Consider the following 19,050-nt stretch of genomic DNA (forward strand, 5'->3'; position numbering starts at 1 on the left):
GATCTCCCCATGCAAGAATACTGGAGCGGGTTGCCATTTCCTTCCCCAGGGGATCTTCCTGACCCAGGGTTTGAACCTGGGTCTCCAGCATTGCAGGCAGATGCTTTACTGTCTGAGCCACCAGGGAAGCTTAGGTTTCCAAGAGGGTGTGGAAAACTTTGTTTACTGGAAAGGACCATCTCAGATCTCTGAAGTGATGAAAGGTTCCAGGACATGGGGCAAAGTCATCAAGGAATCAAAGCTGGAGGCCTGGGGTGACAACCATCTCACAGTAGACCACTACTAATCAAGCATCCTTATCAAAAAACACCAGGGAAGCAGCTTATAGCAGCTAGGATCTACACTGCTGGTGTAAAGGACAAAGAAGCAGGCCAACAGGCTAAAGAGCTTGATCCAAGATAACTGGGCTGTCAGGAAGGCGGGAAAAGGAAAAATGACCCACTTTGCTTTGAACCAGGAAAGTATGGCTGCTGTCAGTTGGCCCCAGTCTTGTTAGCCCTCCCTCTAAAGTGAAAGTCATAGAACACGACCATTGTTAACTATACATATTATAACAATATATATTATAGTTAATAGCCTTAGGTCTGTAACATGCTGTGGCTATCTCATTCCAGGTGGAAGAAGATACCTTACCCAGGTGGAAAAAGATAACTTATTTTGTTCTGTACTGGGTAGCCATTTGTTCTCCAAGGGGTCTTCCCAACCCAGGGATGGAACCCTGGTCTGCATTGTAGGGGATTCTTTGCCAGCTGAGCCACCAGGGAAGCCCTCCCTCCACAGGGATTCCATTTAAAGGCAGGCACCTTGCTGAGGGTGCACCCTCAATTGTGCTTTTCTTGACAGTAAATACTTGCCAGTTCCCTTGAACAGCTCAGAAAGTGCAGGCTGTGTGCAGCATCAGGGAGTCTCTTCCATCCCCATTCCAGCAACAACTGGCCCTGGGATCTTCATCCTCACTTGACTCCACTCCCCCATATCTGATACCTTAATGGCCCTATTATGGGGAGTACTTGTTCCCAGCCACTGTTCTTGGTTCAAGCAGAGATGACAGACCACTGCAAGACACCTGCCCTTTTAAGTACAAACCAAGTCCTTGACTCATTCTTTATAAACCAGTGTTTCTAAGTTAAAGGTAAATCTTGAAACCAGTGTAATTGGAGCTGGGCAGTCTATGCTTACCAAGTGTTGATAAAGGAGCACCACACGCAAGGTGTAAAATAGTGACTATTAAAAGGTGCTTTTGCATGTGGCTCTGGGCTAAGCCTTTACGTGAGATGTCCCCAGATGCCTTCAAATTACTGGTCAGGTCCCCATGCACTTCAGTTATGTTCCCAGTTACTCTCCAGCATGGAGTCTCTGATGTCTAATAAAAGCTGAACTACACCTGAAGGCCTTCCCACACGCTCTACATTCATAGGGTTTCACACCAGTGTGAATTCGCTGATGCTGACTAAGGGATGAGCTCTGGTTAAATGCCTTCCCACACTCACTGCACTCGTAGGGCTTTTCTCCTGTGTGAATTATATGATGCCGAATGAGGGCGGAGCTCTCACTGAAGAATTTCCCGCAGTCATTACATTTATAAGGTTTCTCTCCAGTGTGAGTCTTCTGGTGGATTATAAGGTTTGTACTTTGGCTGAATGCTTTCCCGCACTCACTACACGTGTAGGGTTTCTCTCCAGTGTGAGTCCTCTGGTGGTTTGTGAGGTTTGCACTCTGGCTGAAGGCCTTCCCACATGCGTTACATTTGTAGGGCTTCTCCCCTGTATGGATTCTCTGGTGCTGAATAAATGCCGCACAGTAGCTGAAGGCCTTCCCACATTCTTTGCACTTGTAGGGCTTCTCCCCTGTGTGAGTCCGCTGGTGGTTGGTAAGATTTGCACTGTGGCGGAATGCCTTCCCACAGTCGCTACACTCATAAGGCTTCTCTCCAGTGTGGATTCTCTGGTGCTGAACAAGGGCTGAACAGTCACTGAAGGCTTTCTCACACTCGGTACATTTGTAGGGCTTTTCTCCAGTATGAGTTCGCTGGTGTTTTGTGAGGTTTGCGTTTTGGCTGAAGGCTCTCCCACATTCACTGCATTTATAAGGTTTCTCTCCGGTGTGAATCCTCTGGTGCTGAATAAGAGATGAACTCTGGCTGAAGGCCTTCCCGCATTCATTGCACTCGTATGGCTTCTCCCCAGTATGGCTCTTCTGATGCTGAGAAAGGGAAGAACAATAACTGAAGGCCTTGCCACATTCGTTACACGTGTACGGCTTCGCTCTGTGAGGTTTAACTGTACCTGCATTATTCCCAAAGCTCTGTGTGTGTGTGTCACATTTATGGGATCTCACTTCTGTAGGAACTCTCTGTTGTGGAGAAAGGACTGGTCTCAGATTGAGGCTTTTCCCCAGTTCACTGTTCCTGTGCTCTGACACCCCAGAAGGCATCTCTGCACTTGGATCTTGGAATGATTCTTCAGAAATGTCTTGCTCAGGTGGTGAGTCAGATATAATCTTCCAATCTGAAGAAAATTTAGAAAAGTAATTTTTAAAATTCTTTGGGCGGTAGAAGATACTGCAATATGAAGGCTGAAGGAGCTGGGCTAAGCCTGTTTGCGGACTGGTTCCCTGCTTCACCCAGGATGTGTATGTAAGTGTTAGTTGCTTAGTCCGACTCTTTGTGACCCCATGGACTGTAGCCCGCCAGGCTCCTCTGTCCATGGGATTCTCCAGGAAAGAATACTGGAGTGGGTTGCCATTTCCTTCAAGGAATGTTCCCGACCCAGGGATTGCACTTGGGCTGCCTGTTTTCCAGGCAGATTCTCTACCATCTGAGTCACCAGGGAAGCTCCAGGATGCTTCTGTTCTAAACTGTGTGACCAGAAAACTTTTCAGAGACATGAGCACCCTCTGCTCCCTTTTCTAAACAGCAGCAGTGGATCCGGAGCCTGCCGCAGACACACACCTCTCCTGTGCTTCTGCCAAGTCCTGGGGTTGTCCTGAGCTGTCTTCTTACTCTCACAATTCTCAGTATGGTTTTGGGCAGCCTACTTAGCAGGTTTGGAAGCTTTTCACTTTAAAAAGCTTATGACTGATGCCAGCAGGATGAACATTTTCACCTTATCAAATCAGCAAGATTTCAAAAAAATGGTTAATCCTAGAGGGCTGGTAAGGGTGTAGCAGGTGGGATGTCACATACTGAGAGGCTGCATAAACAGGGATGAGCTTTCTGGAGAGCAATCTGGCTGCACCTGTCCAGAGTCTAAAATGCTGACATCAGAATTCCACTTCTAAGAATCTATCCTGAGGAACTAATGAGAAATTATGTAGAGCTGCACTGACATCATTTGTTCTCAACACTACATTATTTGTCAAATGAAAAGCAAATACCTAAATGTTTAATAACAAGGAATGACCATAGTATAGCCAATCAAGAGACACTATTTAGCAGTTAAGTCATGTGTGTAATCTGTGCACTGTAATTGCTTTTGCAGAAAGGTATTTATTGAAAAAACCCTGACAAACTATATAATGTGAAGGTAAGCTGTGTTGTCTTTGGGTTGTGGGGTTAGGCAGGGGTAATTTTTATCTTCTTCAATGCTTATGTATATTTCTAATGTCCTCCAATGACAGTATTATTTTTATAATAAGTTATTGATTATTCCTCTTTGGGACCACATTCATTTTAAGAGAAAACTTTAAAGTGTGAGTTAACATAATATTTGGCAAGTGTTAAAACTAATTGAACCCTCTGGTCCCAGACATCTCTGTCTGTCTCCATAGAGGCTCATAGCTAAGGAGAGTGGAGTTTTAGGGAGGGCAACGGAGCTTCTTTTCTCAAGGGTCAATTTTCCTGAAATGGTTCTTCCTGTTTCTGCCTTATTTAGGAAAACGGGTTAGTTTCAGGTGCCCTTTATTTGGATTTCTATAGAGAACCTTGACCCAGGCTGCCTGGGTTCAAATCTTGGCCCTACCTCCTACTATTGATACGACTTTGGGCAAATTAGTATACCCTGGATTTATTATCTGTGAATGTAGCTCTCTTACAGAATTATGAGAACTAAATGAGCTAAAACACAAATGACCCAGAACAGCAAGTGTTCTATGACTGCTTGTTATTATCTTGAACCTTTGTCTTGTAAATGTTTCCCATTAAGTAGTTTTCCCTGTAAGTTGCATGTGCATTTGAAGCCCAGTCTACCAAGAGCACAGAAGTCCCTGTTTCGGGTTGAAGGTATCTCTATGTCACTTGGTATTAGGCCTTAGATGACTCTGACAGCTCTCAAAAACTGACTGTCTTATCTGAGTCAAAGATGGAAAGAAGAAAAATGGTAATAGAAGAAACAGCAGGAGAAAGGAGCAATTAAGGTTAGGACAGGTTAGGACTCCGTGTTTCCATTGCAGGGGGCACAAGATTGATCCCTGGTTGGGGAACTAAGATACTCATGCTCGGCCACAGAGACAAAAAAAGAAAAGACCATGTGATGTTCATAAACTGTCTTGCCTCAGCTCACCTCCCTCCTGAGTGCTGGCTCCTGCATGCTGCTGCTAAGTCATTTCAGTCGTATCCAACTCTGTGACCCCACAGACGGCAGCCCACCAGGCTCCCCCGTCCCTGGGATTCTCCAGGCAAGAACACTGGAGTGGGTTGCCATTTCCTTCTCCAATGCATGAACGTGAAAAGTGAAAGAGAAGTCGCTCGGTCATGTCTGACCCTTAGCATGGACTGCAGCCTACCAGGCTCCTCCATCCATGGGATTTTCTAGGCAAGAATACTGGAGTGGAGTGCCATTGCCTTCTCCGGACTCCTGTACAAGACACTCTAATAATATCTCAAACCGAATTTACCCAAAAATAGAAGTGGTGATTTTCCCTTTCTAGTCGGTGACTTAGTCAGCCTTTCCATTCACCCAGCTGCTCCGACCAGGGTCACCGTTAATGCCTGTCTCTCATATCCAATTCCTGGTGAGTCTTGTTGGCTGTAACACCAAGTATGCCCTGAATCTTTGTCCTGACCCACCACCACCCTCTTACTGTTATGTCCTAACCAATTTCCCTGCTTCTGGTCTTTAACCCTGAAAGTCTAGTCTCCACAGGTTATCTTCTCAAACACAAATCAAATATTATCCTTTTTGTGCTCAACACCTTCAGTGGCTTCCTATCTTCCTGCCTGGATAAAACCTGAACGTCTTCCATGGCCTCTGAGTCTTATATGATCTGCTGCCCTGCCCAGCACTCTCTCTTGTTCACTGAGTCCTAGGGTCTTCTGATCCTAACACAAGTTAAACTAATTTCCACTCAAAGCTTCAACACATGGTGTGGCCCAGGATGTTCCTTATCCAGACACTCAAACAGCTGGCTCATTCTCTTCCTTCAGATCTCAGCTCCAATGTCACCTCCTCAAAGTGGTCTTTTCTATTCATCTAATCTAGAATAGCCTTCTTGGAGAAGGAAATGGCAATCCACTCCAGTGTTCTTGCCTGGAGAATCCCAGGGATGGGAGAGCCTGGTGGGCTGCTGTCTACGGGGTCGCACAGAGTCGGACACGACTGAAGCAACTTGGCAGCAGCAGCAGCAGAATAGCCTTCACTGGTATTCCCATTCTTACAGTACTCACCACTATTCAATATTCTACCAGTTACTTTGTTTACTCATTTTATTTACGTTCCTTGCAACTCTATAAGCAGGGACTCAATCTTCTCCTCTGTTGCACCTCCAGTAGCTATTAATAAAACAACCCCAGGCATGGACCAAGGAGTGACGCAAAGGCACATCCAAGCCCTGGGTCTGTCTGTTACTGTGGAAGGGTGGGATGGAATAACAGGGAACCCTGAACCCGCCCGTGAGGCTCAGTGATGCCCAAGTGCTCTGTGGGGCCTCAGAGCAGAGGCAGAACACCCCGGGGCAGTGTTTTAGTTACTCTAACAGCCGGATTTAAAACTCCTCCAATTACCTCACTTATCACAGAATTAATACAGTCCTACACTGTCAACACCTTTTTCATATGTATTAGTGTTGTCAAGTATGACAGGTTTTGTTATCCTCATTTTTGAGATACAGAAACAGATGATCAAAATTTAGTGATTTACTCTGAATCCAGGTACTTGATACGCAGCAAGCCAGCTCCTGGTGTATCTTTTATGGGTCCATATCCAAAGTTGCTTCCACACTAATACTCTACACTAATACCTTAGGGCACAGATTTTTCATAGTAACATCTTTTCCCAACTTTTGTTTCTCATAATTTGGTGATCTGAATCTTCTTCAGTAACCTTTTTAGGCTCTTAAACCCCTCTGAGACTGAAGAAACCTTTTCCCAGGAAAATGCAGTTATTGCCACAAAACCCTGCATTCCATCTCTGAAGTTCTATACAGGGTCTTGGGACTCAAGGGAAAAGGTCCTGCCTAACAAGGATGGTGAGCTGGGAAGGGGTGTGGCGAGGGGGAAGGAAGCAGCAGGGGAGTCAGGCTCCCTGTGAAGGGAAGTATTTCAGCAAGTGTGAATGGCGCCTGCAGTTACAACAAGGACTGAGGTGACATGTGACAGGCTGCTTAGAGAGAGGCTAAAATGGGAAGAAGAGAGTGCAGATAAACCCTGTGGAAAATAAGCCAGAGGCTTTGTTTTGTTTTCATTGACTAAGAGCAACCATAATCAGATATGAAAGCATTAGGCTGCATTTTTAGAAAAAGTTAAAATTTTGTCACCTTAAAGCTGTTAAGTTCATTTGTACCTCTGATGCTTTAAGTTTCAAAATATCAAAAGTAGCTGCCCTGCCACAGCTGGGCCTGACCACAGGCCCTGCCAGAGGTCATTTACCTGCAAGGACTGAAATATGAAGGTGAGGGTGGAGTAAGCAGCCTTAGATGAGCAGTAAGACCTAAACATACATAGTAACTATGGCTTCCTGTGCTTTTGTTTTTCCTGAGTTTCTTAGCGTCAGTTCTTTAGAAAATTCCAGCATGGCCATGAAGATGGGGTGCAGAATTCAATAAAGAGTCAGTCAGATAGGGGAGCAGCAGCAGGTGTCACAGGTGAAGGATGGGTAAAGGTGGGCACCCGAGATCCTCAGTGAGGTGACCCTGAAGCAGGGAATGAGCGGGGCCAGCGAAGACGACTCTCATTTCCTGGGGGCAGCACCACCACCTGTGCTTCCACATACCTCCCAGCTTGGGGAGACTGAGGCGACGGTATGGAACAGAGGCCTCTGGAGCCTGACTGGTGTTGCTTCAAACCCAGCCTGGCCACTTTCTAGCTGGGAGGCTCTGAACCAGTGAGTCAGCCTCTCTCAGCTTTATTTTCCTCATCTATACAAGTGAGATAGCAATACCTACCTCCCTTGTTGTTAAAATATTCAAATGTTTTCAAAGGGGCTTTTGCTCCTGAGACTCTGCCTTGCTCACTCACCTGGACAGGCGTTCCTTAGGCCGTCTCCCTCGAGCATCCATGAACCTTCCCTTTGTTCCAACTGGGAGTTCATACCGGGTTGGGAAACTGGAAGTCCTATTTAAAGGGGAAAAGGAGTGGACTTAAGAGATCTGCCCTAAGGATAAATAGCTACCCAGAACTGGGGGAGGGGGAGCAGGTCATTCATTTCATTCACTCAATAAATATGCTGAGCACTGACTTGGTGCTGGGCACTAGGGGACACAGCAGTAAATAAGACAGATGATGGTGCTGAAGTCTTTACAGCATTTCTGAAAAAGAGATAAAGAAACAGCCTCATGGAGGGGTCAAGTCAGAGAGCTAAGCAAGCCCATAAAACAAGTTACTTAGGAAGATGGGAACTTACTGACTATGGAGGACCCCTCCTGGGAAGTAGGAAAATGTGGAGGTATGGCCTCGAGGGGGAGCAAAATGAAACTGCCTCTTTCCCAACCCAGAATGCAGAGACCGTTCATTAGTGAACGAGGAGGAATAAACACTGTCCCTCTGGTGCATTAGAGCCACTCAGGCTCACTCAAGGCTGCGAAGTACCACAGATTTTCAGAACTGAACAGATCCTGAATTTTGAATGGTTTCCTTACCCAGTAAGACCAGGTTTCTGGACTTTTCTGGCATTCCTTCCTCGAACCTGTCCCTTGGAGCAGGGGCCAACTGCCTCCATCCCCCGTGGGTAAAATCTACAGTCACACTGCTGAAAGGTGTGGATCCCTGAAACAACAAGCACAGTCCTTCTTGCCCAGAGCCCTTAGAATGTGAGGGAGGGAGGCTGGCGGCTCTGGGTGTGGTGGTTAGCAAACCTACTAAAGGTCTCTGAAAGGACTTGGGGTAGATCCAGAAAAGCACCACTGATCACTTCCTATATGCCTAACGCTATACTGGACACTGATGCATGAAAATAAATAACAGTCTCTCTGTCTTCACATGTGTATAATTCTTGTAGACTTTATATATAAATAGTAAGAAATATATGTATATCCATGAGCAGTAATTGGGCAGAAACTAACAGGTGCTCGGGAATTAAAGGTACCAACACAGAGAAAACAAAATTAGAATGCGTGAGTTTATGCGGCAAGGAATCAGCTGCAAATCAGCAAAGAATGTGAATGATGAATGTCTGCAGAACGTTGAATAAATATTCCCATGAACTCAGACATCTTACAGTAAGCAGGAGCACCAGGCACGCTTGCAACCACCTGCAACAATGTGTGAAAAGAGAGGGATATTCTAGTTCCTAGGATAATGGAAGAGGAATCCTAGTTGGAGGGTAGGAGGAGGACACTCAGGGAAGACCGCAGAGAGAGAAGGCAACCACCAAGTTGGCCTTGAAGGAGCAGGTTCTTCAGATGGAGAAAGAAAAGGCTATCCAAGGCAGGGGAGGCATCGTGAGCACAGGCGTGGCGGCGAGGACATCTTTATCTATTGTCAGCCTAGGAAATGGTGCCTTCACGTACCTTGTTGGCCATGCCAGGCACCTGGGTGTTATCTCCCCGCTCCCTGCAGTTCCCCACAAGTCAGATGCACGTTTGCTCTCCCTCCGCAATAGCATGAGGGTTCACGCATTTCTGTCCATGCCCCTGCCACTGCCTGGTTTTAAGCCAGTAGCATTTCCCAAATCTTAACTAATCTCCTGATTTCTAATTTTACCTGTCCTTCCAATACATCTTCACACTGAGAAATGCTTTAAATGGGACAGAGGGTCATTTTTAAAAACAATGAAATATTTAAAAACATGGGGGTCTTTTTACAGAAATCAAGAGAGTAAAATCTACTATGAAGATATAAGGGTTATGAACCAAATAACAAATACATAACTCATAAGGGAAAAACTGCAGGAAATACAAGGAGAAATTTAAAATATGATAGCCGTGAGAGATGTTAAATAGCTCAGTTACTGACAGAGTAAATACAAAATAAACCAAAAAATAACGGTATGGAAGAAATGAGTAATTTAATAAGGTTGAGCTTACAGAGCTGCAAAGTGCTACACCCTGCAATTACACTATACCTGCATAATTTGTGTGGAGAAGAGACACAAACTTTATCCTCCATGGGGCCCAGACCAGCCACATGTGCAGACAAGAAGCCAAAGCCACAATTTTGGCATATCTAAAAACATTAAGACCACAGCCAAAAACATTCAATATATCTGAACAAAAAAGGAAGAAAATAAATTATGGATTCAACTCAAGAGGTTAAAAATATTAATTTTAAAATAAATCTAAGGAAAGCGGAAGCAAAAAAAAAAACTACTAAAAGTTTTTTAATAAAGATTAAAATTGATGAGGAAATCCAAGAACAGACTTTCTAAAAATGAAAACAGAGCAATTCCTAGTCTAGTCAAGAAAAAGAAAGGGAGAAGACAGTGCTTACCTTCACAGAAGGACTATGAAATGGAGTTTATTGGAAATAATTCTGTAGAATACTCTTAATGAAATGGGGGAATATTAATCCAATTCTACTAAGTAGAAATAAAGAGGTTTCAAAGCAGGACAAATCATCTCTGGGAAAACAACAACAACAAAAGTATCTAAAAGGACACAAATCGAAATGTTAAGTGTTATTTCTTTGTAGGAGTAAGGGGGACTCGGGGGGGATGGGTAGTATGTTGTCTACATTTTCCATGGTTTCTACAAAGAACATGAGTGCCTTTTGTAATTAACAACCAAAAGCACCCTTAGTTTTTTTTTTTTTTTTAAAGACTGCTTCTTGGAGTAAATTTCCAACTTACTTGGGGCCCTGCTGTGAGACCAGCTGCCATTCCTTCCTCCTCTGTGTCCTCCTCTTGGGGAAGGGCAGGGTCTGGAGAAGGTGGTTCTGGAGGAAGAGAAAGAAACCAATGAGGCAAAAAAGTTCACAGCTCACCAAACTAGAAAGCCTCACATTCTCACTCTGAAGAGCGTGTTCAGATGATATTATAGGTCCCAGGGCTCAGTGGGGCTGAATTTGTAGAACTGCAATGGGGTATAAATTTTCGCATTTCCTTTTCCAGCTCAGAAGTTCCATCAATCCACTCAGACACAGAGAGGCATTAAACTGTCATACTCACAAGCATTCCAGACCCACCACTTCCCAGCAACTTTTCTATGTGATCCCTTGTTAAGTTCCTGTGAAGATTTAAACGCAGACAGAGCAGCTGACACAATGCCTGGCGTGTAAATATACAGCTTACAACTATTATCAATTAAGTTCTTTGGAAAAAGCGGCTCTACAAATTAAAGACATTTGCTTAATCAAAAGAAGAGGTAGTGACCAGGTGGGATTCACCCCAGGAATGCAAGGTTGCTTCAACACATGAAAAGCTATCTATAATACACTGTATTAATACAAAGGAGGGGGGAACCCATGTGATCATCTCAGTGAACGCCAAAAGGCTATTTAAGAGAATCTGACACCTTTCGCTATAAAACACCTCCAGTAAACCAGGAACAGAAGCGGACTTCCTTAACTTGCTAAGAGCCACTTCCAAAAAGCCCAGAGCTAAAGACTGATGCTTTTCCTCTAAGATGAGGAACAAGACAAAGATGTCAGCTCTTGTCAGTTCTAGTCAGTATTACACTGGAAGTTCTAGCCAGAGCAATTAGGCAAAGTCAAGCAAACAAACAAATCAACCGCAGCCAGATTGGAAAGGAAAAATTTAAACTCTATTTGTGAATGGCATGATTTTGTACACAGAAAATCCTAAGAATCAACAGGAAAAACTAGCATAGCTAAACAAGTTCAGCAAGCTTGCAGGATACAATGTGAACAAACAATAAAAAGAGAACTCAATTAAAAATGGGCAAAGGATTGAGTAAATAGTTCTCCAACTATATTTCTATAACTAGCGATGAACAATCTAGAAATGAAACTTAAAAGAGCATTAAAACAACAAAACACCTAGGAATAAACTGAATATAAGAAGTGCAAGACATTACACTGAAGACTACCAAATTTTTAAAAATCTTTTGTCTAATTCTTTTAAAATTAATTTATTTATTGAAGGATAACTGCTTTACAGAATTTTGTTGTTTTCTGTCAAACTGCAACACAATCAGCTGTAAGTATACATATATCCCCTCCCTTTTGAACTTCCCTCCCGTCTCCCTCCCATCCCACCCCTCTAAGTTGATACAGAGACCCTATGAGTTTCCTAAGCCACACAGCAAAGTTTCCATTTTTAAAAACAGCTATCTTAAAGATGATCATGTAAGTTTTATGTTACTCTCTCCATACATCCCCCCTCGCCCCATGTCCATAGGTCTATTCTCTGTCTGTTTCTCCACTGCTGCTCTGTAAATACATTCTTCAGTATAATTTTTCTAGACTCTGTAAATATGCGTTAGTATGATGTTTATCTTTCTCTTTCTGACGTACTTCACTCTGTATACAGGTTCTAGGTTCATCCATCTCATTAGAACTGACTCAAATACATTCCTTTTTATGGCTGAGTAATATTCCACTGTGTATAAGTAACAGAACTTCTTTATCCATTCATCTGTTGATGGACATCTCGGTTGCTTCCATGTTCTAGCTATTGTAAACTGTGCAGCAATGAACAATGGGATATATGTGTTTTTTTCAATTTTTTTTCCCTCAGGGTATACACCTAGGAGTGGGATGGCTGGGTCATATGGGGGTTTTATTCCTAATTTTTAAAGGAATCTCCATACCGTCTTCCATAGTGGCTGTATCAATTTACATTCCCACAAACAGTGCAAGAGGATTCCCTTTTTTCCACACCATTTCCAGCATTTATTATTTGTAGACTTTGATGACAGCCATTCTGACTGGTGTAAGGTGATATCTCATTGTAGGTTTGATTTGCATTTCTCTAATAATGAGCGATGTTGAGCATCTTTTCATGTGTTTGTTAGCCATTTGTACATCTTTTTTGGAGAAACGTCTGTTTAGGTCTTTTTCCCACTTTTTGATTGGGTTGTTTGTTTTTCTGGTATTGAGTTATATTAGCTGCTTGTATATTTTGGAAATTAATCCTTTGTCAGTTGTGAAAACTACCAAATATTCTTACAGGAAACTATAGAAGATCTAAATAAATGAAAAGCCATCCAGGTTCATGGACTGAAAGACAATAATCCTGAGATTGCAAAAATATTCACTAAATTAATTTGGAGTCAATGCAGTCCTATCAAAATCCCAGCTGTTTTGTTAAATAAAAATTTAGGAGCTGCTCCTAAAATTCATATGGAAATGCATGGGACATAGAACCATCAATCTGGAAAAAGAACAAAAGGTGGAAGACTCATATTCACAATATCAAAACTTTCTACAAAGCAACAGTAATTAAAGTAGGGTGGTACTGGTAATGGAGAGACAGATCAGTGGAGAAGAACTGAGAGTTCAGAAATAAATCCATACATTTCTGGACAACTTATTTTCAACAAGAGGGCCAAGAAATTAAATTTCTTTTTAACAAAATAGAGCTGGGACACCTAGATATCTACATGCAAAAGAATGAAGCTGGACTCCTACCTCACATCATCTATAAAAACGAACCCAAAATGGATTAGACTTAAATGTAAGAGCTAAAACTTTTAGAAGAAAATATAAATCTTTATAACCTTTGATTAGGCAATAGGTTTATTAGGCATGATGTCAAAAGTACAAGGAAAAAAAATTAAGTGGGAGTTCATAAAAATAAAAAACTCTGTGCTTTAAAGGACACTATCAAAATGAAAAGACCTGCAAATCATACAACTTCTAAGGGTCTAATATCCAAAATATATACAGAATTCTCCATATTAAAAACTCAACAAAGAAGAACAAATAACCCAACTTAAAAATGAGCAATGGATTTGAGTAGATATTTAAATAAGATACAAAAAGCTAGTAAGTATATGAAAAGATGCTCAACATCTTTAGTTACTGGAGAAATACATATCAAACCACTGTAAGATACTTCACATTCGATTCCTGGGTTGGGAAGATCCCCTGGAGAAGGAAATAGCAACCCACTCCAGCATCCTCGCCTGGAAAATCTCATGGACAGAGGGCTGCAGTCCATGGGGTCGCAAAGAGTCGGGAACGACTGAGCGACTAACACGAAGATAGCTAAAATAAAACAGACGCATTAAAATAAAGTCCTGATGAGGATGTGTGAATGCCTATGTGCTCAGTCGCTAAGTCGTGTCTAACTCTGAGACTATAGCCCGCCAGGCTCCTCTGTCCGTGGGATTTCCCAGCAGTGGGTTGCTCTTTCCTTCTCCAAGGGATCTTCTGAACTAGGGCTCAAATCTGTGTCTCCTGCATTGGCAGGGGATTCTTTACCACTGAGCCACCAGGAAAGCCTGGTGAAGATGTACAGAAACTGAAATTCTCATACACTGCCACTGGAAATGTAAAATGCTGCTGCCACTGTGGAAGACAGCCTCATAGTTCCTCAGAAAGTTAAACAGAGTTACCACAGTTACACAGTAATTCCTCCTTTAAGCATAAACCCTAGCAAAATGACAATATGACCAAAAGAAAAGGTTTGCATGCATGTTTATAACATTATTCATAATAGCGCAAACTGGAAACCACTCAGATGTTCATCACCTGAGGCACAGATAAACAAAACATGGTATAATCCATGTAATGGAATATTATTTGGCCATAAAAAGGAAGTACACTTCATGTTACAACATGGATGAACCTTGAAACATACTAAGGGAAAGACCCCAGACACATATACTGTATGACTCTCCTTTCTTGAAACGTCCAGAACAGGCAAATCCATAGGGATGGAACGATGAATAGCTGGCCAGGGACTAGGAGGAAAGGAGACTGTGGAGTAGTGTGAGATGATGAAAATGTTCTGGAATTAAATAGTCGCGATGGTTGCCTAACTTTGTGAATATAATAAAAGCCACTGAACTGTAATCTTTCAAATTTAGTATTATAGCATGCAAATTATATCTCAATTAAAAAAAAAAAACAAGAGTGGTAGTGTAGTCTTCGGGAACAACTCTAAAAAAAGTAAACAGGTCTGAACACTGGTCTTAGTACAGACTTCATGTTACTGAGCTGTACCTACCCATTGTACGTATTTTCACCTTTGGTACTATGGGGAGGAGGATAATCATCCTGCTTGTGTTCCCGGGTCTCTGAGGGAAGACGACGTGAAATGTTGGATGTGAAATTGCATTTGAGGAGTGACAGACCAATTCCTGGTCTAGAGGAGGACGGCAATGCCTCAGTGGTTACTATTACATACACATTTGTTCTGTTCTGTAAAGCATTCAAGGTGCTTTCAAAAGCATCATCTTATTTGATGCTTACAGTTCTTAGAGGTGAACGAGGTAGTTAACGTCATTTTACCTTTTCCTCAATGAAGAAACACAGGTCAAGAGACCTGGCTGGTACCCCCCGGCTTAAACAGGAATCCTAGCCTTCTGATTCTAAACTCCCAGGATTCGCCAAGATTTCACAATCCAACTGGGCTGAACCCACCCTCAGTATCACAGGAAGCCAACAGGCTCCCATTCTGAGTATCCCTGGTTGCTTTAAGAAGGCTGGAAGATCAGAAGCAATAGAGCAGGCCCTGAGTACGTCTCATTTTCCTTTCCAGGGCCCACTTCTACTTTTTAATGCCATAGGTACGTCAACAAATCAGAGTCAGGAACAGGATACTCAGAGATGATTCAGGACTGAGCTCTTCAATTTTTTTTGACACCATAATTATTCAAAAAAGGACCGTCCCCAACTACTTGTGGAAAGGATAACCGCTGAGTTCGGAACCGGGTCACACAACAGTACTGGCGCGCAGGCTGGAAGCCACGAACCGCTCCAACACTCCTTCTCACCTTCTTCCTCCAGCATCTGGGTCGCACCTCGCGCCACCGCCTCCCAGCAGTTCTCTGAGCGTCGGCGTCGCTTCACTGCGGCCCCAGCCCCGCTTTGGACTCTTCTCGCAGGCCTCTCCCCTCAACGGCCGAATCTGAGACTGCGGGGCTGAGCCGGGTCCGTCCTGTCCGGTGGGTCTTTCATTGTCTCCACAGCCACAGCCGGGCCCCGGCTGGGGAGCCCGTGACACAATTGCCGACTCGGTCTCTAGTGGAACACCACTTGAAAAAGCCCGCTGCCCTCTACGTGAAAAGGCGCCAGGACACGGCTACCGCCCGAAGCTCAGAAAATGCGGTCGCAGGCCCGCCTGTGCGCGAAAGAGGGGCGCGCCTTAAAAGCGTCACTTCCGGACACGCGCACATGCCTCCTTGCGCACGGGACTCCATCTCCCAGAAATCGCTGCGCTCTGTTGCAGACCGATGGCTTTTTGTCGCTCTCGGTAGGAGGCTGTGACCCACACACCTTCGTGGACCGTATTTCCTAGCCAGGCTTCCGGCTGTTTCTGCTCCGAGAATGTGTTTCCCGTCACGCTTTGTTGTACGTGCCACGCAGAGGTCCATCCACCGAATCGAATAACCCGGGCGTCTTCGGTAGGAAGCGACTTGGCCGCTAAGGCTCCGGGAGCGGTGCTTTTAGCGCAGGCGCTGATACGCATCGTCGCGGAGCGCCTGGTTTCTCCTCAATGATTTGACTTGCCCAGGACTGCGGCTCAGCTAGTCCTTCAGCTCAGGGCCCAACCCCAGCCACCTTCACTGGTCTTCGTGAGTCCAACGTAGAGTTTAGGGCGGGGGATTAAAGGAAGTGAGGGCCCCCTCTGTGAACAGAGCAGTCACAGGTTGGGTTGGAACGCTCAAAGTATCCATCGGACGTTCCCAAGAGGGAACGTCTTTCAGTAATTTCAGGGGCAGGAGCACGCTTCATAGAGTTCGATCAGAATTATGGAGGAAGGAGTTTCCTGAGTAGTCGGCCCTTGGAGGCTTCTGTGCTGCCAATCAAAGTGGGCTTCCTCAGAACATTGATGAAAATTTCCCACAAGCCTGTTGATCTTCACTAATCAAGCAATTTTCTAATGATCAATTTAGTTTCAGAGATATTTTTTGACGTTAAGGAGAGAAGAATGTATTACTTGGGCAGCAGAAATGAGTTTGGGGGTCCTGAACCTCTTTCCATTTTGTCTCTGTCCCTCTTAATCACTGGTGGTAGTGTCTTTCCCAATATAATTCTAACTTTGTGGGGTCTTCTATGAACTTACTGGGATTCACTCCAAGAGACAACTCACACCCACAGACCTCTTTGAGATAAAACCTTCTCTACCTTAGGCTTTCAGTGTCATATCTTTCTGGCTTTTCCTACTGTTGATGGCATTCTTATGAGAAGACTACTGAAGTGGTTTGCCGTTCCCTTCTCCAGTGGACCATGTTTTGTTAGAACTCTGCTCCATGACCCGTCCATCTTGGATGGCCCTACACGGCATGGCTTATAGTTTTTTTGAGTTAGACAAGGCTGTGATTCATGTGACCAGTCCATGGCGTCGCAAACAGCTGGACACTACTGAGCAACTAAACTGAACTGAACCTTAGGCTTGTGTGATTTTTAGGCTTACAACTTTGGAGATCAGAAGGCTGAGATGGATCTCCCTGGGCTAAAATCAAGGTGTTTTCCGGGCTCTGTTCCTTCTGGAAACTCTAGGCAAAGAGTCTCTTTCGTTCCTTTTTCCAGCTTCCAGAGGCTGCCTGCATTTCTGGGCTAGTGGGCTAGTGGGCTAGTGGGCTCTTCTAGCTGATGTGTTCTGCCACAGGCTAAGCAGGTGCTAAACCCCTAATAGCCACTAGGAGGTAGAAGAGGGTTTCCTGCCTTACTCTTGCAAACCCACCTGTGGCCACCGGGAGGTAGCAGAGTGCTTCACGTCTCAGTTGGTTCAGTGGCTCAGTCCTGCCTGCCCCTTTGGGATCCCATGGACTGCAGCACGCCAGGCTTCCTTGTTCTTCACTATCTCCTGGAGTTGGCTCAGGGTCAAGTCCATTGAGTCGGTGATGCCATCCAGCCATCTCATCCTGTTGCCCCCCTTCTCCTGCCCTCAAATCTGTCCCAGCATCAGGGTCTTTTCCAGTGAGTCCGCTCTTCACATCAGGTAGCCAGCCACAGTATTAGGTCTTCAGCTTCAGCATCAGTCCTAAAGAATACTCAGGGTTGATTTCCTTTAGGATTAACTGGTTTGGTCTCCTTGCTGCCCAAGGGACTCTCAAGAGTCTCCTCCAACATCACAGTTTGAAAGCATCAGTTCTTTGCCGCTCAGCTTTCTTAATGGTCCAACTCTCACATCCGTTCATAACTACTGGAAAAATCATCAGTCAGTCAGTACAGTTGCTCAGTCGTGTCTGAATCTTTGCAACCCCATGGACTGCAGCATTCCAAGGCTCCCTAACCATCACCAACTTCCAGAGTTTACTCAAACTCATGTCCATAGAGTCAGTGATGCCATCCAACCATCTCATTTTCTGTCGTCCCCTCTCCTCTTGCCTTCACTTTATCCCAGCATCAGGGTCTTTTCAAATGAGTCAGCTCTTCACATCAGGTGGCCAAAGAATTGGAGTTTCAGCGTCAACCACAGTCCTTCCAGTGAACATTCAGGATTGATTTCCTTTAGGATGGACTGGTTGGATCTCCTTGCAGTCCAAGGGACTCGCAAGAGTCTTCTCCAACAGCACAGTTCAAAAGCATCAGTTCATCGGTACTCAGCTTTCTTTATAGTCCAACTCTCACATCATAGTTTTGACTACATGGACCTTTATTGGCAGTGATGTCTATTCTGCTCCGTCCACTGTGTTGTGTTAGGGAATTTCTTGCCATAGGTTCTTAAAACCCAAGATCCTCCTGGAAATTGTTCTGGGGGTGCTAGTGGGTGATGGGATGGATGTTGGTTGGCAGCACACTTTTCTATCCCAGGCTAGGTAAAGCACAGCTTCTGCACCTGTCCTCTGGGGACATTTCATCCTGCCCCACTTCATGGGTGTGTGCTGGACGGTCCTGGACTGGGTTCCTGTGGTAGATACAGGACTGTCAGCTGGGGCTGCCTTAGTCCCTGAACCGTCTTATGCTGTCATGGGAAGGCCTCAAGGAATGTAAGGGAACCTCTGAAGAGTGCATGTGTCCATAGTCCTTGGTACTATAAGTAGGTGCTAGTAGCAATCAGAGGTTGCTGAGGGAATAGGGTAGAAAATAAAAACTTATAAAGATTTCAAATATTCTCCTATGAAGTACCCCCTTGAGCCTCACATGCTACCTTTTTCTCATCTCCACCACAGCCTCCTACCCTCACCCGCACGGTCTCACCACCACCACACGAAACTGATTTGAGCACTTATTCAGTGCTATCCTCGCATCTAAGCGCTTTACATGATCATCTCCTTTCATCCTCGTAACAACCCCACAAGGGAGGTAGCATCATTGTGCCCATTTTACAGGTGGATAAACTGAGGTTTAGGGAGGTTAAGTGACTTGTCCAGGTCTCTCCACTGCTCTGCCCTGGACCACTCCACGCTTCCGCTGCCCTTCTTTCCAGTCTCATTTGGTCTCATTACAAAGCTTAATGTGTCAAGATGGGCATATGATGGAGGTTGCACAACCTGAACAAAGTGAATAAAACAGGTTCTGGAACAAAAAGTCCCCCCTTCTGTGTAGTGAGGCTGGGAAGTGTGTATGTCAGGGGAGAGATCTTTAAAGACAGAGCCAAATTCTAAACAGCGGTTCTGCTTGGAAAGGTGCAGGTGTGAATTTTTTTTATTTATCTGAATAAAGGA

The 19,050-nt window shown here is 44.4% G+C and overlaps 1 protein-coding gene across 4 annotated transcripts; it reads right to left on the bottom strand.

The window, feature by feature from the left end:
• Window positions 1–532: 532 nt before the first annotated feature.
• Window positions 533–15,589, bottom strand: ZNF79 (zinc finger protein 79). 4 transcript variants are annotated; one of them, XM_069582384.1, is made up of 5 exons: window positions 15,211–15,589; window positions 10,158–10,243; window positions 8,011–8,137; window positions 7,391–7,486; window positions 533–2,507 (listed from the first exon to the last, which is right to left on the bottom strand). In XM_069582384.1, the coding sequence occupies exons 1-5, from the start codon at window positions 15,224–15,226 to the stop codon at window positions 1,336–1,338; spliced, it is 1,497 nt and encodes a 498-aa protein (XP_069438485.1). In that variant the 5' UTR covers window positions 15,227–15,589; the 3' UTR covers window positions 533–1,335. The 4 variants fall into 4 exon arrangements, with proteins under 4 accessions (XP_069438485.1, XP_069438487.1, XP_069438488.1 ...); XM_069582386.1 differs by lacking the exon at window positions 8,011–8,137 and having other exon boundaries at window positions 533–2,202; window positions 2,286–2,507; window positions 15,211–15,583; XM_069582387.1 differs by lacking the exon at window positions 15,211–15,589 and having other exon boundaries at window positions 533–2,202; window positions 2,286–2,507; window positions 10,158–10,213.
• Window positions 15,590–19,050: the final 3,461 nt, after the last annotated feature.

This window comes from Ovis canadensis, chromosome 3 (genome assembly GCF_042477335.2).
Source record: "Ovis canadensis isolate MfBH-ARS-UI-01 breed Bighorn chromosome 3, ARS-UI_OviCan_v2, whole genome shotgun sequence".
Classification (NCBI taxonomy): domain Eukaryota; kingdom Metazoa; phylum Chordata; class Mammalia; order Artiodactyla; family Bovidae; genus Ovis; species Ovis canadensis.

Excerpts from the sequence above, each read along its gene's own strand:
- ZNF79 (XM_069582384.1), bottom strand. Across the intron at positions 8,138-10,157 it reads GTCTCACAGCAGGGCCCCAA|GGATCCACACCTTTCAGCAG; the intron begins GTAAGTTGGAAA and ends TTGTTGTTTCAG. Across the intron at positions 7,487-8,010 it reads CAGAAACCTGGTCTTACTGG|GACTTCCAGTTTCCCAACCC; the intron begins GTAAGGAAACCA and ends CCCTTTAAATAG.